The 27,050-nt window shown below is 49.2% G+C and overlaps 1 protein-coding gene across 6 annotated transcripts in view; it reads right to left on the minus strand.

Moving 5' to 3' along the window:
- Positions 1-27,050, minus strand: part of cluha (CLUH binding protein of NUMT mRNA a) — a 118,938-nt gene that overhangs the window by 62,047 nt on the left and 29,841 nt on the right. For 5 of the 6 annotated variants that reach the window (XM_078422781.1, XM_078422779.1, XM_078422782.1 and 2 more), the window contains 5 exons: positions 25,320-25,510; positions 11,903-12,074; positions 9,685-9,828; positions 4,092-4,219; positions 2,033-2,187 (listed from right to left, as the gene is read on the minus strand). In XM_078422781.1, coding sequence (XP_078278907.1) covers positions 2,033-2,187; positions 4,092-4,219; positions 9,685-9,828; positions 11,903-12,074; positions 25,320-25,510 — 790 coding nt within the window. Of the gene's footprint in view, positions 1-2,032; positions 2,188-4,091; positions 4,220-9,684; positions 9,829-11,902; positions 12,075-25,319; positions 25,511-25,850; positions 25,889-27,050 lie in introns of those variants that run through there. The other variant, XM_078422784.1, reaches the window with a different exon arrangement.

A 27,050-nucleotide genomic window follows, 5' to 3' on the forward strand; every position in this document is an offset into this window, starting at 1 on the left:
CAGTGCTGAACCACTGTCTACCTCATTAGTGACATTCAGACTATCCTTGACCGGACTTTACTGGCTTTACCTTGCACGAAACATTGATCCCATATCATGTATCATCTGTGGAATTCTCTGCCTCAGAAGGCAGTGGAGGCCAATTCTCTGAATGCATTCAAGAGAGAGCTGGATAGAGCTTTTAAGGATAGCGGAGTCAGGGGGTATGGGGAGAAGGCAGGAACGGGGTACTGATTGAGAATGATCAGCCATGATCACATTGAATAGCGGTGCTGGCTTGAAGGGCCGAATGGCCTCCTCCTGCACCTATTGTCTATTGTCTAATGTATCTACACACAGTAAAATGGCTTGATTGTAATCGTGCGTTGTCTTTCTGCTGACTGGATAGCACACAACAAGAGCTTTTCACGGTACCTCGGTACACGTGACAATAAACTAAACCGAAACTAAACTCAGAGCAAAGGACACAGGATTCAGAGTCAGAAGCCTTCATATCGTTTTTTTCTGAATAAAGCCTTTTACAGACAGTTACATAAACGGGAGATCTCATTTTGCACTCCACCAACTGGACAAAATGTGTGGGAAGGAACAGCAGATGCTGGTTTATACCAAAGACAGACACAAAATGCTGGAGTAACTCAGCGGGACAGGCAGCATCTCTGGAGAGAAGGAATAGGTGACGTCTTGTGTCGAGAAAAAACAGGTCGTCTGTTTTAGTCTGAAGAAGGGTCCCGACCCAAACGTCACCTATCCATGTTCTCTAGATGCTGCCTGACCCGCTAATTACTCCAGCACTCCGTGTCTATCTTTGTCCCAGGGCGGCAAAGTGGCGCAGCGGTAGAGTTGCTGCCTCACAGCGCCAGAGGCCCGGGCTTGATCCTGACTATGGGTGCCGTCTCTACAGAGTCTGTACGCTCTCCCTGTGACAGCGTGTGTTTTCTCTGGGTGCTCCGGTTTCCTCCCACACTCCAGACGTACAGATTTGTTGGTTAATTGACTTCGGTAACAATTGTAAGTTGTCCCAAGTGTGTGTAGGATAGAGCTAGTGTAAGGGATGATCGCTGGACCCCACCTCTCTTCCCCCCACCCCACAATCAGTCTGAATAAGAGTCCGAACCTGAAAGGTCACCTATCTATGCTATCCCACTTTCTCACCCACTCTCTACGGACCAGGGGGGGCCAATTTACAAGAGAGCCATTTAACCTACAAGCCAACTCGTCTTTGGGATATGGGAGGAAACCCGAGCACCCGGAGGAAACCCACATGGTTCACCCACAGGGAGAACCTGCAGCCTCCACACTGACAGACAGAAGCCGAGGTCAGGATCGAACCCGGGTCCCTGGCGGCTCTACACGCTGCGCCACTGTGCCGCCTTGTGGGCGCGATGTGCCCGGATCGAGGTGTCAGTGGAGTGGGCCGCTGGAGGCCCTGCAATAGCCTGGGGCTCGATTAGATGGGACGCCTGCTCTAAGAGGCTGAGCTCGTGGGTCGGACGTGGCCTGTAGCAGTGCAGAGTGGTGGAGGAGGACACCGACAACATTGCATGACCTACGGACAACGGGCCTTTATGGCCAGGTCTACACTATGATTGAACCGTACTGTGAGTCCTCCACTGACCAAGTTTCTAACTACACCCATAAATGTGGAGATTAGTTTAGAGATACAGCGTGGAAACAGGCCCTTCGGCCCACTGAACCCATGCCGACCAACAAGCAGTTCTACCGGTTCTACACTAGTTCTATGCTACACACACTAGGAGCAATTTACAGAAGCCATTTAACCTACAAACCTGCACGTCATTGAAACGTGGGAGGAAACCGGAGCTCCCGGAGGAAAGCAATGCGGCCACGGGGAGAACGCACAAACTCTGTGCAGACAGCGCCCGTACTCAGCATCGAACCCGGGCCTCTGGCGCCGTGAGGCAGCGACTCCACCACCACGCCACCAAAGCAGAAACCGTTTCCGCCCATTCGGAGGCAGCGAGGGCAGGAAAGAAAATTCCCAGCGGGTGGCGAAGCGCACAATACTTACTGATTGGTGTAAAAGCCCCGTGTCGACGCGGTAATGCTGATGTGCCGATCCTCCACAGTCACCACGTACAGGTACATCAGGTCACCGTGCATCTTACGGTTGCCCGGCGGAGGGTTCCAGCCACTCATGGTCAATACTTTCAGGCACTGCAGGGGCTGAGGAATAGAAGGAACAAAGGGCATTAAAAGCCACGCACAGCTTCTCTCTTTCCCCCTTCCATCGATCTTTTCCCCAGAGACGCAGCCTGAACCAACTGCGCAGAAACAGGCCCCGTATCCATAGTTATGGAGATACTGAGCGGAAACAGGTCCGTCGGCCCACCGAGCCCGCGCCGACCAGCGGTCCCCCCTGACACATGAGCACCATCCCACACACACACACACACACACACACACACACACACACACACTCGGGACATCTTACAATTTTTTTGCCGAAGCCGATTAACCTACAAATCTGCACGTCGTTTGAAAGTGGGGGGAAATGTAGGAGTACTCGGAGAAATCCCACGCAGGTCACGGGGAGAACGTACAAACTGCGTGCAGACAGCACCCGGGGTCAGGATCAAACCAGACCAGTCTCGGGTGCTGTCACTTCCCACAACACAATAACAACCTCCCCCACCCCCCGATCCCATTCACCAACTCAACCTTAACCTCAACACCTCAACCGTAATATTTTAGTATGAGGATCAAAAAGTTATTGAACTGTAACTTAAGAATGAGGTGGGATCTCTTTAAAGACGACCAGAGAGGGAAAGACCTAGTTAGAGTGGATGTGGAGAGGATTCTTCCAGTAGTGGGAGAGTCTAGGACTAGAGGGCACAGCCCCAGAATAAAAGGACGTAATTTTACAATGGAGACGAGTACAACGGACAATGGTGCACAAAGTCATGAGAGGAATAGATCGGGTAGACGCACGGAATCTCTTGCTCAGAGAAAGGGAATCGCGAACCAGAGGACACAGGTTTACGGTGAGGAAGGAAAGGTTTAATAGGAACATGAGGGGTAACTTTTTCACACAAAGTGTGTGGTGGGTATATGGAACGAGCTGCCGGAGGAGTTAATTGAGGCAGGGACTATCGCAATGTTTAAGAAATCTTTGGACAGGGACATTGACAGGATATCTGTAGGAAAGAACTGCTGATGCTGGTTTAAATCGAAGGTAGACACCGTGTCCGCTGTTCCAGGTGCCAACTCCTGTACATCGGCAAGATCAAGCGCAGGCTCGGCGATCGTTTCGCTCAACACCTTCGCTCAATCCGCCTTAACCAACCTGATCTCCCGGTGGCTCAGCATTTCAACTCCCCCTCCCATTCCCAATCTGACCTTTCTGTCCTGGGCCTCCTCCATTGTCAGAGTGAGGCCCAGCGCAAATTGGAGGAACAGCACCTCATATTTCGTTTGGGTAGCTTACACCCCAGCGGTATGAACATTGGCTTCTCTAACTTCAAATAGCCCTTGCTTTCCCTCTCTCTTCATCCTCTTCCCCTTCCCAGTTCTCCCACCAGTCTTACTGCCTCCGACTACATTCTATCTCTGTTCTGCCCACCTCCCTGACATCAGTCTGAAGAAGGATCTCGACCCGAAACATCACCCATTCCTTCTCTCCAGAGATGCTGCCTGTCCCGCTGAGTTACTCCAGCATTTTGTGTCCACACAGACAGGATAGGTTTAGAGAGAGGTGGGTGGGATGCAGGCAGGCGGGGCTAATGTAGATGGGACATGTTGGTCGGTGTGGGCAAGTTGTGCCGATGGGCCAGTTTCCATGCTGTATAATCGTGACTCTGAGGTTACATTCCTTTTCTCAGAGGGCGGTGAGTCTGTGGTGCTCATTGGCACAGAAGACGGTGGAGGCCAAGTCAGTGGGTATTTTCAAAGCGGAGATTGATGGATTCTTGATTAGTGCGGGTGTCGGGGGTTATGGGGAGAAGGCAGGAGAATGAGGTTTGAGAGGGAACGATTGATCAGCCATGATTGAACGGCGGAGTGGACTCGATGGGCCGTTCTGCTCCTGTGACTTTTGAACCTAGCATTCCGGGCGTTGTGCTTTGACTGACCTTTGCATCCTTTGACTGGGGCTGGAGGGTGAGCAGAGGCCGCTCCTTGCTTCCGGGGAGAATGTGCTCGGGGGGCGTGCAGTCTACCTGTTCCAGCTCCGAGCCTTTCCTTTTACGCTTTCCAGTCTCTGAGAAGAAATGAATTTAAAACTTCAATTAACAAAGAAGGGCGCAGCGGTAAAGCTGCTGCCTCACAGTGCCAGGGAACCCGGGCTCGATCCTGACCACGGGCGCTGTCTGTACGGAGTTTGTACGTTCCTCCCCGCGACCAGTGCGGGTTTCCTCCAAGGGCTTTGGTTTCCTCCTGCACTTCAAAGAAAAGTGCAGGTTTGTAGGTTAATTGGCTTTGGTAAAATAGTAAATTGCCCCTGGTGTGTGTAGGACGGTGTTAGTGTGCGGGGATCGCTGGTCGGCGTGGACCCCGTGGGCGGAAGGGACTGTTTCCGCTCTGTATCTCTAAACTAAACTAAACTGTGCGTGAATTTATTGTTTTCCATTAGAAAGTATAAACTCTCCTTAGGGCAGCACTGTGGCGCAGCTGCGAGAACCTATTTTTGATTAGTATAGGAAAAAAACTGCAGATGCTAGTTTAAATCAAAGTTAGACACAAAATGCTGGAGTAACAGTGGGTCAGGCAGCATCTCGGGATAGAAGAAATGGATGACGTTTCGGGTCGAGACCCTTCTTCAGACTGATGTCAGGGGAGGGGGCGGGACTTTGTCCCACCCCCTCCCCTGACGTCAGTCGGAAGAAGGGTCTCGACCCGAAACGTCACCCATTCCTTTATCCCGCCCCCTCCCCTGACATCAGTCTGAAGAATCGTCTCGACCCGAAACGTCACCCATTCCTTCTCTCCCGAGATGCTGCCTGACCCGCTGAGTTACTCCAGCGTTTTGTGCCTACCTATTTTTGATTAGTACGAGTGTCAGGGGTAATGGGGAGAAGGCAGGAGAACGGAGGGAAAGGTGGGTCAGCCGTGATTGAATGGCGGAGTAGACGAGGTGGAGTAGATTGGACTAATTCTGCTCCTATGACTTATGAGCCGCTGCCTCACAGCTCCCGGAGACCCGGTTCGATCCTGACCTCGGGTGCTGTCTGTGTGTGGAGTTTGCATGTTCTCCCTGTAACCGCGTGGGTTTCCTCCGGGTGCCTCCCACACCCCAATGACTTGCGGATTTGTGGGTTAATTGGCCCTCTGTAAATTGCCCCCCCCCCCCTTAGTGTGTAGGGAGTGGATGGGAAAGTGGAATCACGTAGAACTAATGTGAACGGGTGGTCGATGGTTGGCGCGGACTCGATGGGCCCGTTTCCATGCTGTATCTCCAAATGAATCTAAAACTCGTGCTGCCTTTCGCCAAGGATCCAGACTTCAACAGGACATAAATGACGGACAAAGTTAAATTTATATTATGGGATACTCTGTAGATTAGTTTCTTTTTTAAAAATTTAGAGATACAGCGTGGAAACAGGCCCTTTGGCCCACCGAGTCCACACCAACCGGTGATCCCCGCGCACTAACACTATCCTACACACTCTAGAGACAATTTACACATACACCAAGCCAATTAATCTACATACCTATTTATTCACAAAATGCTGGAGTAACTCAGCAGGTCAGGCAGCATCTCGGGAGAGAAGGAATGGGTGACGTTTCGGGTCGAGACCCTTCTTCAGACTGATGTCAGGGGGGGGCGGGACAAAGGAAGGATATAGGTGGAGACAGGAAGATAGAGGGAGATCTGGGAAGGAGGAGGGGAAGAGAGGGACAGAGGAACTATCTAAAGTTGGAGAAGTCGATGTTCATACCGCTGGGCTGCAAACTGCCCAGGCGAATATATGTGCACGTCTTCGGAGTGTGGGGGGACACCGAAGATCTCGGAGAAAACCCGCGCAGGTCACGGGGAGAACGTACAAACTCCGTACAGGTAGTGCCCGTGGTCGGGATGGAACCCGGGTCTCCGGCGCTGCGAGGCAGCGACTCTACCGCTGTGCCATTTATTCGTAGTTATGATGTCCTTGTCACAGGCCACCTCCTGTCACAGCTGTCACAATGCATCAATCATCAACTAGCAGAAGATCGGCGCAGAATCCAAACATCTGTACATGTTTGCAACAGCTGGATAATACCAGCCAGGAGCCATGATCTCCCTCCCCCCACCCCACCACCCCATCATAAAGTGTAATCAAACTGCGGTCAACAGTTCAATCTGCATGGGAACGAGAAGCAACCCTCGGCCTACCTGGTCCGCCATTGTAAACCGTGAAACCCGTCAGTCTGCGGAATTCTATTAACTTTAATAAAGCTCTCTCCAATCACAAGAATTAATATTACTGACCATTCTCTGCTTTACACAAGGGACTTGCTCGACTACAGGTCTAAATGCAGTTACCTGGGTGACAATTATTCACCTGCTAGACAGGCAGGTGTTTTGGAGACTCTTAGTGGATACTTGTACACCCTCTCACCTGTGGAGAGAGATGTACAGTGGGCAGTGCAGAGGGACAGGAATAGAGAGAGGGGGCAGGGGGAGAGAGAGGGGGGCAGTGGGGGAGAGAGAGGGGGCTGTTGGAGAGAGAGGGGGCTGTTGGAGAGAGGGGGCGGCAGTGGGAGAGAGGGGGGCAGTGGGAGAGAGGGGGGGCAGTGGGAGAGAGGGGGGCAGTGGGAGAGAGGGGGTCTGGTGGAGAGAGAGGGGGGCTGTTGGAGAGAGGGGGCAGTGGGAGAGAAAGAGGGGGCTGTTGGAGAGAGGGGGGCAGTGGGAGAGAGAGGGGGGCTGTTGGAGAGAGAGGGGGCAGTGGGAGAGAGAGGGGGGCTGTTGGAGAGAGGGGGGCTGCTGGAGAGAGAGGGGGGCTGTTGGAGAGAGAGTGGGGCTGTTGGAGAGAGGGGGGGGCGTCGGAGAGAGAGGGGGGCTGAGAATGAAAGGGGACCTGGGTTGGGGCAGGGGAGGATGGAGGGTGCTGCCACATGCAGTGGGCGGTCGTAGACAGGACTGTTTGGTGAACTTTTTGTAACTTTATTAGCACCAGAAACGTGGTGACTTGTGCACTGCCGAGGTGAGGTCTGCTGTGTGATTTTACCGGATTGTACACAAAACAAAGCACTTCACTGTACCTCGGTACCTGAGACCATAGAGTATCACCGCATCACGATGGATATTACGCTTGGGTAGTTTACAACCGGACGGCATCAACATTGAATTATCCAATTTTGGGTAATTAACCGACAAACACCCCCCCCCCCCCCCCCCCCACCCTCCCCTCCCCTCCCCTGTCCAACTCGCACTCATTTCCCCCCTTCCAGGGCGGCACGGTGGCGCAGCGGTAGAGTTGCTGCCTTACAGCGAATGCAGCGCCAGAGACTCAGGTTCGATCCCGACTGCGGGCGCCGTCTGTATGGAGTTTGTACGTTCTCCCCGTGACCTGCGTGGGTTTTCTCCGAGATCTTCGGTTCCCTCCCACACTCCAAAGGCGTACAGGTTTGTAGGTTAATTGGCTGGGCAAATGTAAAAATTGTCCCTAGTGAGTGTAGGATAGTGCAAGTGTGCGGGGATCGCTGGGCGGCGCGGACCCGGTGGGCCGAAAGGGCCTGTTTCCGCGCTGTATCTCTAAACCTTCCATTTGTGAGTGAGGGGGGAGGGGGAGGATCTCATTGAAATGACCAAAGAGTGAAAGGCCTGGTTAGAGCGGATGTGGACTGGATGTTTCCACTAGTGGGAGAGTCTCGGACCAGAGGGCGCAGCCTCGGAATAATAGGACTGGAGGAGAGAAAAAGCCGGAACAAAACGGCGGAGCCCACAATGGTATTTGTTGGCTGGGGAAAGTGCGGTAACAAGAGGGGAACAACCAGGGGAACTGGTAGGGCAACTAGGGTAGGGGAAGAGACGGGAGGGGAGGGAATGCAGGAGTTACTTCAAATGAGAGAAATCACTGGGTTGTTAGCTGCCCAAGCGAGCTATGAGGTGCTGTTCCTCTGGTCTATGATCTGTTTTTACAAAGTAATGTCGTTTCTACAAAATAATAGGTGTGCAGAATCATGAGAGGGATGGATCGGGTAGAGTCTCTTGCCTGGAGTAGGGGAACCATGAACCAGAGGACATCGGTTAAAGTTGAGGGCGGACAGATTTAATAGGAACCCGAGGGGTATGACACAAAGGGTGGTGGGTGTATGGAATGAGCTGCCGGAGGAGGTAGCTGAGGCAGGGACTATCGCAACGTTTAAGAAACATTTGGACAGGTACATGGATAGGACAGGTTCAGAGGGATATGGGCCAAACATTAGACAATAGGTGCAGGAGTAGGCCATTCAGCCCTTTGAGCCGAATGTAGGCTAGTGGACGAGTGTAGAAGGGACATGTTGGATGGTGTGGGCAAGTTGGGCCAAAGGGCCTGTTTCCACGCTGCATGGCTCTGCAGATCATGACTAGAGTTTTACAGTGTGGAAACAGGTCTGAAGATGGGTCTAGACCCGAAACATCTCCGGAGACGCTGCCTGTCCCACTGAGTTACTCCAGCATTCAGTGTCTAACTCCTACGACTGTTCCTACATATTTTATAAATCATTTCAGGCGTGGTCCCAGGTGAAAGGTAGTTACAGGTAATTCGAATATCACCGCACCTTAATTGGTACAGGTGACAATAAAAGACCTTTGAAACATCTCCCGTCTAAATGAGGGTAACCAGAGATGTATTTTTGATGTCGGCCCATGGCGAACACACTGACGCACTTCTGCAAGAGAGATCTCTCCAACAAAGAGTTTTTGAGACAAGTCTTCTTTTTAAACCAAAAATAATTTCAATCGACTATTTACAAAAATGATACGTACAGTACAAAAATACAAACAGACCCACCACCATAATACAACATAAAGCAAACATTCTTAAATAATGAATATAGACAATAGACAATAGGTGCAGGAGGAGGCCATTCGGCCCTTCGAGCCAGCACCGCCATTCATTGTGATCATGGCTGATCATCCACAATCAGTACCCCGTGCCTGCCCTCTCCCCATACCCACTGATTCTGCTAACATTAAGAGCTCTACTAATTAAATGACTCTACTAATTAAAAGAGCTCTACTAATTAAATCTCCTACTTATTGAGGATGCATTCCAACCCCCCCCCCCCCCCCCCGGTGGCCGAGGGTCCCGGAGGGCGGCACGGTGGCGCTGCGGTAGAGTTGCTGCCTTACTGTGCTTGCAGCACCGGAGACCCGGGTTCCAACCCGACCACGGGTGCTGTCAGTACGGAGTTTGTACGTTCTCCCCGTGGGTGGGTTTTCTCCGAGGTCTTCGGTTTCCCCCCACAGACGTACAGGTTTGTAGGCTAATTGGCTTGGCGTATGTGTAAATTGTCCCTAGTGTGGTGAACAATGGTGTTAGTGTGCGGGGATCGCTGGTCGACGCTGACTCGGTGGGCCGAAGTGGCCTGTTCCCATGCTGTATCTTTAACCTAAACTAAACTAATCTAAACCCTCCAGGGTGCCCGTGGGCAGCGCACAGTCCCTCTCTAATACCAGCCTGGATTTTGAGAGAGGTTTGTGGGTGCCTTTGTTCCCTTCACTGTCCAGCCGGTACACACCACCGTCCAGTGTCTTACCTCCCAAATCGCCCTCGGTGAACGTGCTCAGGAATGATAAGGAATTGCAGTCAATGCCATTGTAGGAATCTGACGGGTCCAAGCTCTTGAGGAGGTCTCTGATGTGTCGCACGTGTATTCGGCCTTCCCGGACTGTGTACGGTTCTGAAGGAACAAAAAAGGAACAAAATGATTAATCTGCTCCAGGTCAGCGAAGACAAATGTAGGTCCCTTACAATCAGAGACAGGTGCATTTCTAATGTAGTGGTGTATCTGGACTTTCAAAAAGCCCTTGACAAGGTTCCACACAAGAGATTAGTGTGCTAAATTAGAGCACATGGTATTGGGGGTAGGGTATTGACATGGATAGAGAACTTGTTGGCAGACAGGAAGCAAAGAGTAGGAATTAACTGGTCCTTTTCAGAATAGAAACAGAAACATAGAAAATAGGTGCAGGAGTAGGCCATTCGGCCCTTCGAGCCTGCACCGCCATTCAATATGATCATGGCCGATCTCCAGCTCAGTAACCTGTACCTGCTTTCTCTCCATACCCCCTGATCCCTTTAGCCACAAGGGCCACATCTAACTCCCTCTTAAATAGAGCCAATGAACTGGCCTCAACTACCTTCTGTGGCAGAGAATTCCACAGACTCACCACTCTCTGTGTGAAGAAATGTTTTCTCATCTCGGTCCTAAAAGACTTCCCCCTTATCCTTAAGCTGTGACCCCTGGTTCTGGACTTCCCCAACATCAGGAACAATCTTCCCGCATCTAGCCTCTCCAACCCCTTAAGAATTTTATATGTTTCTATAAGATCCCCCCTCAGTCTTCTAAATTCCAGCGAGTATAAGCCTAGTCTATCCAGTCTTTCTTCATATGAAAGTCCTGCCATCCCAGGGATCAATCTGGTGGCAGGCAGTGACTAGTGGGGTGCCGCAAGGGGGTGCTGGGACCCCAGTTATTTGCAATATAAATAACGATTCAGACAAAGGAATTAAATGTAACATCTCCTAGTTTGCGGATGACACAAAGCTGGGTGGCAGGGTAAGCTGAGACGAGGCTGTAGGGTGACTTGGATCAGTTGGGTGAGTGGGCAGATGCATGACAGATGCAGTATAATGTGGATAAATGTGAGGTTATCCACTTTGGTGGCAAGAACAGGAAGGCAGATTATTATCTGAATTGTGTCAGATTAGGAGAAGGGGAGGTGCAACGAGACCTGAGTGTGCTTGTACATCGGTCACTGAAAGTAAGCACGCAGGTACAGCAGGCAGTGAAGAAAGCTAATGGCATGCTGGCCTTCATTGTGAGAGAATTTGAGTTTAGGAGCAAGGAGGTCCTACTGCAATTGCAGAGGGCCCTGGTGAGACCGCACTTGGGAGTATTATGTGCAATTTTGGTCTCCTAATTTGAGGAAGGACATTATTGCTATTGAGGGAGTGCAGCGTAGGTTCACCAGGTTAATTCCCGGGATGGCGGGACTGACATATGAAGAAAGAATGGGTCGACTGGGCTTGTATTTACTGGAATTTAGAAGGATGAGAGGGGAAATATATAAAATTCTTAAAGGATTGGACAGGCTAGATGCAGGAAAAATGTTCTCGATGTTGAGGGAGTCCAGAACCAGGGGTCACAGTTTAAGAATAAGGTATAGGCCATTTAGGACTGAGATGAGGAAAAACGTCTTCACCCAGAGAGTTGTGAATCTGTGGAATTCTCTACCACAGAAGGCAGTGGAGACCAATTCAATGGATATTTTCAAGAGAGAATTAGATTTTGCTCTTAGGGCTAAAGGAATCAAGGGATATGGAGAAAAAGCATGAAAGGGATACTGATTTGAGATGATCAGCCATAATATTTAATGGCGGTGCTGGGGCAAAGGGCCGAATGGCCTACTCCTGCACCTATTTTCCTATGTTTTCTATGTTTCCACCGGTGGGAGAGTCTAGGACCAGAAGCCACAGCCTCATAATAAAAGGACAACCTTTATAAAGGAGATGAGGAGGGATTTCTTTAGTCAGAGGGTGGTGAATCTGTGGAACTCATTGCCACAGACGGCTGTGGAGGCCAAGTCAGTGGATATTTGTAAGGAGCAGATTGACAGATTCTCGATTAGTACGGGTGTCAGGGGTTATGGGGAGAAGGCAGGAGAATGGGGTTGAGAGGGAAAGATAGATCAGCCATGATTGAATGGCGGAGTGGACTCGATGGGCCGAATGCTCCTATCATCTATGAGTACCTTCCACTACTTTCAGATTCGAGCCCTCCTGCAGGCCTTCGATCGACTTGAGCTCGGAGAAGTTGTCCAGAACGTTGCCTTCCAGCTGCAGGGAGAAGCAGGTGCGATGGCAGGTGTCCTCCCTGTCCATGAGGACCTGATGGATCTCCTGCACCATCTCCTGGGGAGAGACCTGCCAGCGAGAGGAAACACATCAGGAAACGGAACAGCGGCTTATGTTTCTGTCAAGATATCCTTTGTTAAAACAAGAGGTAAAACGGCCCTAAAAAGTGCAACAAATGCATTATAAATCAAATATGATAAAACAGAAAATGCTGCAGCTCGTAGAGGTGCTGCCTCACAGAGACCCGGGTTCCATCCCGACTACGGGTGCTGTCTGTACGGAGTTTGTACGTTCTCCCCGTGACCTGCGTGGGTTTTCTCTGAGATCTCCAGTTTCCTCCCTCACTCCAAAGACGTGCAGGTTTGTAGATTAATTGGCTTGGTGCAAATGTAAATTGGCCCTCGTGTGTGGGATTTTTAGATTTAGAGATACAGCGCAGAAACAGGCCCTTAGGCCCACCGAGTCCGCGCCGCCCAGCGATCCCCGCTATCCTACACACACTAGGGACAATTTGTACATTTACCCAGTCAATTAACCTACATACCTGTACGTCTTTGGAGTGTGGGAGGAAACCGAAGATCTCGGAGAAAACCCACGCAGGTCACGGGGAGAACGTACAAACTCCGTACCAACGGCGCCCGTCGTCAGGATCGAACCTGAGTCTCCGGTGCTGCATTCGCTGTAAGGCGGCAACTCTACCGCTGCGCCACCGTGCCAATGATCAAAAGCAGCTGCGGTCAGTCCCTGATCACATAGTGTCAATGTGCGGGGGTCGCTGGTCAGTGTGGACTCGGTGGGCTGAAGGACCTGTTTCCGTGTTGTATCTCTAAGCAAAACTAAACTAAAACTAAAATGGAAGCAAGCAGCAGGTCAGACAGCGAACGCGGGAAAAGAAACCAGGCTGACATGTCAGCAAATTAGTTTTCTCTTTTTTCCGGAATTGTCATGAAAAGTTTTTGAATGCTTCACAATACATGGATGGATCTTTAAAATGGAGATGAGGAGGAACCTGTTTAGTCAGAGGGTGATGAATCTGTGGAATTCATTCCCACAGACAGCTGTTGGAGGCCAAATCAATAGTTATTATTAAAGTGGAGATTGATAGGTTCTTAATCTGTTTGGGGCTCAAAGGATACAGGGAGAAGGCAGGAGAATGGGGTTGAGAGGGAAAGGTGGGTCAGCCATGATTGAATGGTGGAGCACACTCAATGGGCCGAATGGCCTAATTCTGCTCCAATGCCTAATGATCTTATGATCTGATTCTCTGTCCTGACGTACTGGTGGTTTAAAGCATTTGGTGCGTCTATTTGAGATTCCTGGAATTTTCAAATTTAAAAAAAATCTTTAATGGATTTTAAATAACAATTATTTTTTGGGGAATTTTTAAAAAAACTTTCTAAACTGGACTGTAAGGAGGTGCACATGCTAAAGCACAGTTTTAAAGTCTATGATCGTGGAGCAAGAGAAGGTTTTGATGGAGAACTCTAGAAATTGTGGCCCCAACAGTTGATATCAGATTCATCAATGGTGTAACTGAAGATCGGAGTCGTAATAAGCACATAGGTGTTAGCAACAGCAATAAACTACTTCGACCCTTATCCCAGCTCCACCACTTGATATTATAGCAGTTACGAATGTCATCTCAACTTCAAAGGTATTTATTCACAAAATGCTGGAGTAACTCAGCGGGTCAGGCAGCATCTCAGGAGAGAAGGAATGGGTGACGTTTCGGGTCGAGACCCTTCTTCGGACTGCTGTCAGGAGGGCAGGATAAAGGAAGAATATAGGTGGAGACAGGAAGACAGTGGAACTTCACATTCCCATTCAATCTGTAGTTAAGGTCATAAGATCATAAGTGATAGGACCAGAATTAGGCCATTCGACCCAACAGGTCTACTCCGCCATTCAATCATGGCTGATCTATCTTTCCCTCTCAACCCCATTCTCCTGCCTTCTCCCCATAACCCCTGACACCTGTACTAATCAAGAATCTATCTATTTCTGCCTTAAAAATATCCACTGACTAGGCCTCCACAGACTTCTGTGCCAAAGAATTCCACAGATTCTCCACCCTCTGACAAAAGAAATGTCTCCTCATCTCCTTCCTAAAAGATCGTCCTTTAATTCTGAGGCTATGACCTCTGGTCCTAGACTCTCCCACTAGTGGAACCATCCTCTCCACGTCTACTCTATCCAAGCCTTTCACTATTCTGTACGTTTCAATGAGGATGCCTTTCGCTTCGAGATACAGCGTGGAAACAGGCCCTTCCTCCCACCGAGTCCGCACCGACCAGCGATCACCACGTACCCTAGTTCTATCCTATACACTAGGGGCAATTTACAGAAGCCAATAAATCTACGGTCCCACACATCTTTGGAACCTGACCAGATGGGAAAAACCCCAAGGGAGAACGTACAAACTCCACACAGACAGCACCCGTGGTCAGGGTCAAACCCGGGTCTCTGGCACCGTAAGGCAGCAACTCCACTGCTGCGCCACTGTGCCGCTCTTATATTTTATATACTCCTATGAGGTCATAGAGTCACACAGCGTGGAAACAGGCCCTTCGGCCCACCTTGCCCACACCAACCAACATGTCCCATCTACACTAGTCCCACCTGCCTGCGTTTGGCCCACATCCCTCTAAACCTGTGCTATCCATGTAGCTGTCTAATTGTTTGTCAAACATTGCAACAGGCCCTGCCTCAACTACCTCCTCCCGCAACTGGATAGGGAGAAGGTGAGCAGGTTAGGACTCTACTGGTGTACAGGAGGATGAGGTGTGATCTTAGAGAGGTGTACAACCTATAGAGGTGAACAGTTCGGTCCATACACCCACCACCCTCTGTGTGAAAAAGTTACCCCTCAGATCCCTATTAAGCCCCTCAGATCCCTATTAAAGGTCTCGCTCGCCACAACTCTGGTGTTCCAGAGAAAACAATCACCACAACGCGGCTGTATCTGCCCTTCCCTTCAGCTGGTCTTTTCTTTCTTTAATTATAGTTCCCTTTGCCTCGTGGTGCCACACTTTGATATTTAATCATCTCCCGCTGCCTGCCTGATCACAAGCCTCCCGCCATCTGAATGGGAGGTAGTCAGGGATCTGATACGTTATCCCCTGCACTCCGCTCTCTCCACAAGCTCAACATTCCTCCATTTTATTTTAACGCCTTTCCTTTGGCCGGATCTTATGGCCTCACTGCCAGCAGGGGGAAAAAAAAGGGGGGAAATTGCAACAGACAAAAAGGGTACAGACTTGCCGGGCAACTGGAAGAGGCGTTTTATAGATCAAAAGCAGCTGCGGTCAGTCCCTGATCACATTGTGTCTCCATTACTCATCAACAGTGGACGGATTGCAGGAAAAACTGTGAGCTCAACAGATGGAAAAACCTGCTTTACAGTCAATGAAAAGATCATCGCCTTAGCTTCAGAAATGTGCATGTCCGACATTATAACCGTTCTGCTGCAACATGGGGAAATTCATGTTGAATGGGAGGAATGAGCGGCCAAGAGGCGCAGCGGGTCGGGCTGCTGCCTCACAGCGCCAGAGACGTTTGATCCTGACCTCGTGCGTGGAGTTTGCGCGTTCTCCCTGTGACCGCGTGGGTTTCCTCCGGGTGCTCCGGTTTCCTCCCACTCCCCAAAGACGTGCGGGTTTATTGTCGGTTAATTGGCCCGCTGCAAGGTGCCCCCTGGTGTGTAGGGAGTGGATAAGAAATTGGGATAACGTAAAACTAGCGCGAACGGGTGATTGATGGTCGGCGTGGATCCGATGGGCCGAAGGGCCAGTTTCCATCGAAGATAGGCACAAAATGCTGGAGTAACTCAGCGGGACAGGCAGCATCTCTGGAGAGAAGGAATGGGTGACGTTTCGGGTCGAGACCCTCCTTCAGACGCCACCCATTCCTTCTTTCCAGAGATGCTGCCTGTCCTGCTGAGTCACTCCAGCACTTTGTGTCTTATCTTCAGTGTAAACCAGCATCTGCAGTTCCTTCTTCCACACCGGCCTGTTTCCATGCTCTATTTCTGAACTAAACTAAACACAATCCCAATATAGGGATTATCTGCATCTTCCTCCAATAGTTCTGTAGGAATTATTTACATATTTACACGTTGAAAGACTGGAGCGACTAGGCTTGTATACACTGGAAATTAGAAGGATGAGAGGAGATCTTATCGAAACGTATAAGATTATAAGATTATTAAGGGGTTGGACACGTTTCAGTGCCCGGTGCGGCTCAGCCGCGGGGCCTTCCATCCCCTTGCGGGGGCTGTGTGTGCTTGCGGGGGCAGTTTTGCACTTTACCCTGTCCAAAACTGTTACAACTGTTCGTTTCGTTGGGTTGCTGCTGTCTAAATTACCTAAATTATTGCATCGTATGGGAGGCGCATTCCCAATCTCGTTGTACCCCTGGGTACAATGACAATAAAGATATATTGTATTGTATTGTATTGTATTGTATTGTGTCGGTCGCCTCGGTAGGGGTCGAGCTGCCTGTCCGTGGGCGCGGGGGGGGAAGAGAGTGGAAGTTTTGTTGCCTCCATCACAGTGAGGGGGTGTTTGGAGTCACTGTGATGGATGTTTGTGTTGGGGTCGTGTGTCCTGTGTTCTTTTCTTTTTTGCTGTGTCTTGTGACTGCTGAAATTTCGTTCGGTATTTATACCGAATGACAATAAAGTTCTGTTATACTGTTATACTGTTATACTGTTAGAGGCAGGAAACATGTTCCCAATGTTGTGGGAGTCCAGAACAAGGGGCCACAGTTTAAGAATAAGGGGTAGGCCATTTAGAACTGAGATGAGGAAAAACTTTTTCAGTCAGAGTTGTGAATCTGTGGAATTCCCTGCCTCAGAAGGCAGTGGAGGCCAATTCTCTGAATGCATTCAAGAGAGAGCTGGATAGAGCTCTTAAGGATAGCGGAGTCAGGGGGTATGGGGAGAAGGCAGGAACGGGGTAATGATTGAGAATGATCAGCCATGATCACATTGAATGGCGGTGCTGGCTCGAAGGGCCGAATGGCCTCCTCCTGCACCTATTGTCTATTGTCTATACCGCAAACCTCCTCAAACAGCAGCGATAATGACCAGGCAATTCTCAAGAGAGGCTACGGCAACCATATGTGATTCCCCGCTCCTTTTGGCAGTGCGTGGAATAGTTTGCCTTCACTCAACAGACAGGCTTTCATGAAAAGAGGCACAGAGTGCTAGAGTAATGCAGCAGGTCAGGCAGCACCTTTGGAGAACATGGATAGGCGATGTTTTGCGCTGGGACCCTTCGTCAGACTGACTTTGACGGCACGTTGCAAATGAAGATACCTTGGACAATACGGCACCACCTTTCTGCAGAGGAAGGGTGGGTGGTGGGGGGTGGGGGGGTGGGGAGTGGACTCAAAGTTTGGAGTCTGAGGCCAACTCAGCCAGAGCTGGATATGCCAGCCGTGGACTGTGGGCTGAGCCTGGCCTGTTAACACCCATTAAAAAAAAAATGTGATCGGTTTAAACCAAGGTGACATTGAAGACTCTCAGCTGAGCAAGGCTGCCGCAGTACAGCTGTTCCCCGAATGAAAGGCAGCAGTGTTTCGTGGCTACACCTGCCTGCAATCCCTTCCTTCACTAACCCTGCATCGAGCTCCACACAGCAACATCCATCTGAAGCAACGCTGGACTTGGCTCACACAAAATGGCGACGGAAACGTGGCCACTCTGGTGTCCAGTCTCAGGTGTCATCTACTGTTCTTCACTCTTGTTTCACGTACGATTGTGCCTCTGTACAGTAAAATATTTTACTGAACTGCCTGCAAATAATGAATTGCACTGTACCCAGGCACAGTCAGTTTAGTTTACAGATACAGCATGGAAACAAGGCCTTTGGCCCACCGAGTCCACTCCGATCAGCGATCGCCTGTACACTAGTTCTATCTGACACACTGGGGACAATTTACATGGGCCAATTAGCCTACGAATCTGCATGACTTTGGTGTGTGGGATGAAGCCGGAGCGCCCGGAGAAAACCCACGGGGTCACAGGGAGAACATGCAAACTCCATACAGACAGCATCCGTAGTCATGATCGAACCCGGGACTCGAGATTCGCTGTGAGGCAGCGACTCCACCACTGCGCCGCTCAAATGTGTTGTCACGTTGTGACCTACAGTTCTTGCACGCTTGTTTTAAGTACGATTGTGCCTGTGCACAGCAAGATCTTTTTACTGAACAGTATGCAAAAAAGGAATTTCAATGTACCGAGGACAATAAAATACCATTGAAAAACCCTGGGAGCCAACAACAGCCACGATTACACTTGTAGATATGGTGTCTAAACCATTCTGCCTGCCTGAATATTGTCCTTTGTCCTATTGGCATTCCAGTGGTAGTGGAACTGAGAAATACGGAGCATTGATTTGATCCATACGGTCACTAACTAATCCCAGCAAAATCAACTTCTAGTTTAGTTTAGTTTAGAGATAGTTCATAAGTTCCTAAGTTCAAAAGTGATAAGAGCAAAATTAGGCCATTCGGCCCATCAAGTCTACTCTGCCATTCAATCATGGCTGATCTATCTCTCCCTCTCAACACCATTCTCCTGCCTCCTCCTCTTAACTCCTGAAACCCATACTAGCTTCAGTTTAGCTTATTGTCATGTGTACTTTCAAACTAATCAACAATCTATCTATATCTGCCTTAAAGATACAGCGTGGAAATTGAGTCCGTGCTGACCGGCGACCGACTGGACACTAGTTCTACCCAACACGCATAGGGAAGATTTTGCAGACACCTATTACCCTATAAACTGCACGTCTTTGAAATGTGGGAAGAAACCGGAGCACCTGGAGAAAACCATCACGGTCACGGGGAGAACGTGCAAGCTCCGCACAGGCAGCACCCGAGGTCAGGATCGAACCCGGGTCTCTGACATTGTAAGGCAGCAGTTCTACCACTGCGCCGCCCCTGTGAAAGAGTTAACCTTCAAGGCTGCAGAGTTTATTCGCAACATTTGCTGTAGACTTCATCACAAGGGCAGTGAGGAATGTTCCATGAGCACTCACTTTAAGTATGTGCTTGCCGACTAACACCAAACATGGAACAAGCCCCATCTGGATCGAAGCTCGCAGGAGCTTTGCTACTTCTCTACATGTACACCAATGATGACAAAAAGCATGGAGGTAGAAATAAGTAACCCTTGCTTTCCCTCTCTCTCCCCGACCCTCCCGCACCCTAGTTCTCTGACCAGTCCCACTGATTACTTTTACTGATTGTATGCCTCGTTGTCACCTTCCCCTTAGCCAACTATGAACCATTCTACCTTTTCTTGATCATCTTCTGTTTCACACCTTGCCCTTCCATTTCTCTAGTTTCCCTCTCGCCTGACTCTCAATCTGAAGAAGGGTCTCGACCCGAAACGTCACCCATTCCTTCTCTCCAGAGATGCTGCCTGGCCCGCTGAGTGACTCTGGCGTTTTGTGTCTATCTTCAGTGTAAACCGGCATCTGCAGGTTCCTTCCTGACCAAAACCTGGAGCCAGTTGCTTTCCAGCTGTTATCAGGCAACTGGATCATCCTATCGAGAACTAGAGGGCAGTCCTGAGCTATTATTTACCTCATTGGAAACCCTCGCACTATCCTTAATCGGACACAATGCTGGGGTAACTCAGCGGGTCAGGCAGCATTTCTGGAGAAAAAGGAATAGGTGACATTTCGGATTGACATGTCTGAAAAAGGGTCTCGACCCAAACCGCACCTATTCCGTTTTCTCCAGAGATGCTACCTGACCACTGAGTTACTCCACCATTTTGTGTCTAACTTCGGTTTAAACCAGCATCTGCAGCTCCTTCCAACATAACATCAATCGGACGTTACTGGACTTTATCTTGCACTAAATGCTATTCCCTTCATCCTGCATCTGTACACTGTGGATGGCTCGATTGTAATCACGATCTTTGATCGTGTCGGCTGCTTTCCGAGACAGCGTGAGGTGTAGATGGAGTCAGTGGTGGGGAGTCTGGTCTGTGCGATGGACTGGGCTACATCTACAACTGCCTGCAATTTCTTGCGGTCTTGGGCAGAGCTGTTCCCAGACCGAGCTGTGGAGCAACCCGACAGGATGCTTTCTACAGTGTATCTGTAGATGTTTGTAAAAGTCATTGGAGACGCGCCCGAATTTCCTCAATCTCCCAAGGAAGTGGAGGGGTTGGACTGCCTTCTTGGCTGACGTAGCAATGTGGCTGCTGGCCGGTGTGGACTCGGTGAGCCGAAGGGCCTGTCAGCAAGTAACAACATCGCTGAGCCTGGGGGTGGGGTACTGACATGGTATTGGGGGTAGGGTACTGACATGGATAGAAAATTGGTTGGCAGACAGAAAGTAAAGAGTAGGGATAAATGGGTCCCTTTCAGAATGGCAGGCAGTGACTAGTGGGGTACCGCAAGGCTCGGTGCTGGGACCGCAGCTATTTACAATATATATTAATGACTTGGATGAAGGGATTAAAAATAACATTAGCCAATTTGCAGATGACACAAAGCTGGGTGGCAGTGTGAACTGTGAGGAAGATGCTATGAGGTTGCAGGGTGACTTGGACAGGCTGTGTGAGTGGGCGGATGCATGGCAGATACAGTTTAATGTGGATAAGTGTGAGGTTATCCACTTTGGTGGTAAGAATAGGAAGGCAGATTATTATCTGAATGGTGTCAAGTTAGGAAAAGGGGACGTACAAGGAGATCTGGGTGTCCTAGTGCATCAGTCACTGAAAGGAAGCATGCAGGTACAGCAGGCAGTGAAGAAAGCCAATGGAATGTTGGCCTTCATAACAAGAGGAGTTGAGTATAGGAGCAAAGAGGTCCTTCTGCAGTTGTACAGGGCCCTAGTGAGACCACACCTGGAGTACTGTGTGCAGTTTTGGTCTCCAAATTTGAGGAAGATATTCTTGCTATTGAGGGCGTGCAGCGTAGCTTAATTCCCAAAATGGCCGGACTGTCGTATGTTGAAAGACTGGAGCGACTAGGCTTGTATACACTGGAATTTAGAAGGATGAGAGGGAATCTTATTGAAACATATAAGATTATTAAGGGGTTGGACACGTTAGAGGCAGGAAACATGTTCCCAATGTTGGGGGAGCCCTGAACCAGGGGCTACAGTTTAAGAATAAGGGGTAGGCCATTTAGAACAGAGATGAGGAAAGACTTTTTCAGTCAGAGAGTTGTGAATCTGTGGAATTCTCTGCCTCAGAAGGCAGTGGAGGCCAGTTCTCTGAATGCTTTCAAGAGAGAGAGATAGAGCTCTTAAAGATAGCGGAGTCAGGGGGTATGGGGAGAAGGGAGGAACGGGGTACTGATTGAGAATGATCAGCCATGATCACGTTGAATGGTGGTGCTGGCTCGAAGGGTCGAATGGCCTACTCCTGCACCTATTGTCTATTGTCTGTAACATGTTCTAAACTATCACAGATCAGTGGTAACATTACGACAGATGACTATGGCAGATCATTAACACCAAGGAACTTGAAGCCCTCAACCATTTCCACTTTCCCTTGACGCTGATTGGGGCATGTACTCCACCACGCTGTCTAAAGTTGCTGTAAAGGGGTTTCCTAGCCGATATCAGGCTCCATGGTTTACAATCCTGTTTGCAATCTGTACAGTAAACCAAGCTGCAAGGTTTAGGTGAATGCTTACAGATTTCGCTTGGGCAGCTTACAACCCAATGGTATGAAGTGGTGGGAGGCGCATTCCCAATCTCGTTATACCCCTGTACAATGACAATAAAGATATATTGTATTGTATTGTATTGTATTGTATATTGGTTTCTCTAACTACAAGCATTCCTTACCGATTCAAACCTAGTTGCCCTGGTCTCTAGTGAAACAACCAGTTACTGGGTGAAGTTTACCCCAATACCCTCCAGTGCAAAGTCTGGTTAGTTTAGTTTAGAGGTACAGCGCGAAACAGGCCCTTCGGCTCACTGTGTCCGCGCCGACCAGCGATCACCCGCACATTAGGGACAATGTGCGGCGGGCCAATTAACCTACAAGCACGTCTTTGGGATGTGGGAGGAAACCGGAGCGCCCGGAGAAAAACTATGCGGTCACAGGGAGAACGTACAAACTCTGTACGGACAGCACTCGTAATCAGGGTGGAACCTAGGTGTCTGGCACTGTGAGGCAGCAACTCTACCGCTGCGCCACCGCGCTGTGCTAAATGTCTAAAGATAACAAGAGGAGAGGGCAGGGGAGGGAAATGCAACGAAACCTCTTTAAACTTTGCACTCTCAGCGCAATTTAACATTCTGAACCTGGAGCTCTGTTTACATAACATTGAGTTCTTGTTCATTCCACACTCTGAGTTCTTGTAGATCATAATCACCAATTGTAAATGTGAAGGTCATATGCACTTGCAAAGAAAAATGAAGGATTAGATCACTGTCTGTACGAGAAATTCAAGTCTTCTAACAAAAATAAAATCAGTTTCCTCACAAGATACAAGGTCAAAATACCAACATTTATTGCCCACTAATATTGATTTCTTTAACTTCAAGTAACCCTTGCGTGGATCAGAGGACATGGGTTCAAGGTGAAGGGGAAAAGATTCCGAGGGGTAATTTTTTCACACAAAGGGTGGTGGGTGTATGGAACCAGGTGCCAGAGGAGGTAGTTTAGGCTGGGATTACCCCAACATTTAAGAAACAGTTAGACAGGTACATGGATAGAACAGGTTGGGAGGGATATGCACCAAGCGCAGGCTGGTCGGATTTGGTGGCCGCTGGAACATGGTGGCCGGTGAGGGCAAGTTGGGCTGGAGTGCCTGTTTCCACTCTGTATCACTCTATGACTTAAACTACCCTCAGAAAGATAGGACTCTATTCCTTGGTGCAAAGGGGGGGGGGGGGGGTGAGGGGTGACCTTACAGAGGAGTACAAAATCATGAGAGACTTGGTGGGCCGAAAAGGCCTGTTTCTGGCTGTATATATATGATGATATGAGGAATAGATTGGGTAGATGCACAGAGTCTCTTGCCCAGAGTAGGGGAACAGAGAACCAGAGGACATAGGTTTAAGGTGAGGGGGGGGGGGGGGGAGATTAATTAGGTGTAACTTTTTCATACAAAGGGTGGTGGGTGTATGGTGTAAGGAACAAGTTGCCGGAGGAGGTAGTTGAAGCAAGTACTATCACAAGATTTAAGAAATATTTGGGCAGATGCATGGATAGGACTGGTTTAGGGGGATATGGGCCAAATGCAGGTCGGTGGGACTAGTGTAGCTGGGGCATGTTGATCGATGTGGGCAAGTTAGGCCGAAGGGCCTGTTTCCACGCTGTATCACTCTGTGACCCAAAATGATGCTGACAAGAATATTAAGAAAGGGTGCAAAGTGAGATAAATGGGGAAAGAGAATTGGAGGGGAGATAGACCAATGATCTATTATAGAGTCTTAGATAGAGTCATATTGTTTCATCAACGCTGCACTAGTCCCTGCCTCAACTACCTCCTCGGGCAGCCCGTTCCACACACCCACCACCCTTTGTGTGAAAAGGTTACCTCTCAGGTTCCTATTAAATCTTTCCCCCTTCACCTTAAACCCACTCTGGGCAAGGCACACTGTGCGTCTGCCCGATCTATTCCTCTCATGATTTTATACATCTCTATAAGATCATCCTCCTGCGCTCCAAGGAATAGAGTCCCAGCCTTCCCGCCCTCTCACTGTGCAGATTTTAACGGGAAGCTTATTTATTCACATTAAAAAATAAACTCATCACACAATCAGTCTTCATTGTTGTTTTGGAGCCGAAAATCGCCTCCAAGAACAGAAGGATTCTCTTTTCTTTCATAAGTTGCTTGGCACTGTTGCCCCAGCTGTGCTGGATGTGTGAAAATGTAATCTCCAGTTTTTGTTGATGTCCAGTTCTTTAGTTCAAATCACATATAGACACAAAGAACTGCAGAAGCTGGTTTACAAAAGATAAGACACAAAGTGCTGGAGTAATTCAGCAAGGGGTGGTGGGGGTGGGGGATCAGGCAGCACTCTGGACAGGTGGCGTTTCAGGTCGGGTCCCTTCTTCAGACTAATTGTACTTGGAGTGACAAACGCAAAAAGCTGGAGTAACTCAGCGGGTCAGGCAGCATCTCTGGAGAAAAGGCAATGGTGACGTTTCGGGTCGAGACCCTTCTTCAGACGGAGAGTCAGGGGAAAGTGGAACGAGAGGTGTAAACGGTGCTTAGGAGAAATGAATGGAAGATACGCATACAGCAACGATAATCAGGGAAATGTGGGGCACACAATGGGCAATTGTTGGCTGTGGGATAGGTAACAATGAATATACAGGCAGAGGAACTCAACATGAAGACAGTAAAACAGTAGGAGGGATAGGGATTATATCATCGTTTCACTGAACACCTTCGCTCAGTCCGCCTGGGCCTACCTGATCTACCGGTTGCCAAACATTTGGACTCCCCTTCCCATTCCCACACTGAGCTTTCTGTCCTGGGCATCCTCCACTGTCAATGAGGCCACACGCAAGTGGGAGGAACAGCATTACAACCCAGCTTACACCCCAGCGGTATGATTATTGATTTCTCTAACTTCAAGTAACCCTTGCATCCACTCGCACACCGTTCCTCCCCCACCCAAGTCATTGTCCAAGTTTTAAAGTGGTCTTGAATCTCATTGTCTGTAACTCATTTTCATCTGGCCCGCAGCTAACAATGGCCAGTTTCCTTTATCATTGTTACTTTTTTGCATATCTTTCATTCATTTGATCTATATCTCTCTCGATCACCGTTTCTATCTCCCGATTCCCTTTCACCTGTCTCTCAGTCTGAAGAAGGGTCTCGACCCGAAACGTCACCTATTCCTTTTCCGCAGAGATGCAGTCTGACTGGCTGAGTTACTCCAGCTTTTTGTGCCTATCTTCAGTTCCAACGCTGCTCCCTGTTCTACGATCAGCAGCAATGCTTGTGAAATCCAGTGGGTTTCTTTAACACCGTGGCGCAGCGGTAGAGTTGCTGCCTTACAGCGCCGTCGACCCGGGTTCGATCCCGACTACGGGCTCCGTCCGTACGGAGTTTGTACGTTCTCCCCGTGACCTGCGTGGGTTTTTCCAAGATCTTCAGTTTCCTCCCACACTCCACAGACGTGCAGGTGCGTAGGTAAATTGGCTTGGTAAATGTAAAAATTGTCCTTTGTGTTAATATAGCGATAGTATTAACGTGCGGGGATCGCTGGTCGGCGCGGACCCGGTGGGCTGAAGGGCCTGTTTCTGCGCTGTATCTCTAAACTAAACAAAACTAAACCAGCTGAATCGGGATCATGAGTTGCCACCGCACTCACCTGTAGATCGAACGGTTCTATCCCGGGGGCGTGCATTCTGACGGTGAATCCCGTATCCTGGATGACGATGACCTCTTGATCGTTGCCATCGTCGGCGCGAGTCTCCCCTTCTCCCTTCTCGTTGTGGTCTTCTGCCTCCGCGTGGCTGTGCCCACTGTCCCCATTCACCAGTGGCATGCCGGAGGAATGGGCTGCAACAAGAAGACATCGAATGAATGGGAAAAACAGCCGGCTCTGCTCCAGTCCATCAGTCACAGGAACAGAAGACAAGACACAAAGTAACTGGAGCAACTCAGATTACTTCAGACTGAAGAAGGGTCTCGACCCGAAACGTCGCCCATTCCTTCTCTCCTGAGATGCTGCCTGACCTGCTGAGTTACTCCAGCATTTTGTGAATAAAGGAAGGTGGTTATAATGTGTTGGCTCATCAGGTCAGAATGTTTTGGCTGATTAGTATATACATATATATATATATATATATATATATATATATATATATATATATACACACATATATTCAATTGTACAAACCTTTTAATGGTGCTTCAGGGAAAAATTAAACGAGAGACCGCATAATATTTATCTTTTTGATCTTGGGGTGAATACTGGGAAGGGAATACATGACCACAGACAGCTGCCTCCTTCTATGGGATAATGAAACACCAGTCAATCAATACAGACTTCACCCATGGCACAGTATCCAGTTAATTGCAACTCCGATGCTTCCTGCAAAATTATATTCATCTGTTCTCCACAACAAACGTGCACATTAACCATTTGATGATCGGGCAGCACGCTGGCACAGCAGTAGAGTTGCTGCCTCACAGCGCCAGAGACCCGGGTTCAATCCCGACTACGGGTGCTGTCTGTAGGGGAGTTTGTACGTTCTCCCCGTGACCTGCGTGGGTTTTCTCCGGGTGCTCCGGTTTCCTCCCACACTCCAAAGGCCTGCAGGTCTGTAGGCTAACTGGCTCTGGTAAAAATGGTAAATTGTTCCCTAGTGTGTAGGGTAGTGTTAGTGTGCAGAGATTGCTTGTCAGCGCGGACTCGGTGGGCCAAAGGGCCTGTTTCCGGGCAGTATCTCTAAACTAAACCAGACTGCAAGGAACTAACTACTTATATTCATGCACGTTAATGAGACATGGGGTATGGGGAGAAGGCAGGCACGGGTTACTGATTGTGGATGATCAGCCATGATCACAATGAATGGCGGTGCTGGCTCGAAGGGCCGAATGGCCTCCTCCTGCACCTATTTTCTATGTTTCTATGACATTGTGAATGCAATTGAGCACAGACCACTTCAGACACACAGGCCACATTAACAGGTTTAATTCAGCAGAGCTTGTGGGGGATTATTACCATGAGACCACAGGAGCAAAATTAGGCTTTTCGGCCTGTTGAGTCTGCCCTGTTATACCCTCTCAACCCTATTCTCCAGCTTTCTCCCTGTAACCTTTGACGCCCTTATTAATCAAGAACCCTATCGATCTCCACGTTAAAAATACCCAACAACTTGGCCTCCACAGTCATCTGGAGCAATGAATTCCAGTTTCACCACTCTCTGGCTAATGAAATTCCTCCACATTTCTTTTCTAAAGGTAAGTCCTTTTATTCTGTGGCTGTGCCCTCTAGTTCTATACTCTCCCACTACTGGAAACATCCTCTCCACATCCACTCTATCTAGGCCTTTCATTGTTTCAATGAGATCCCTCCTCATCCTTCTAAACTCCA

Source organism: Rhinoraja longicauda, chromosome 26 (assembly GCF_053455715.1).
Source record: "Rhinoraja longicauda isolate Sanriku21f chromosome 26, sRhiLon1.1, whole genome shotgun sequence".
Classification (NCBI taxonomy): domain Eukaryota; kingdom Metazoa; phylum Chordata; class Chondrichthyes; order Rajiformes; family Arhynchobatidae; genus Rhinoraja; species Rhinoraja longicauda.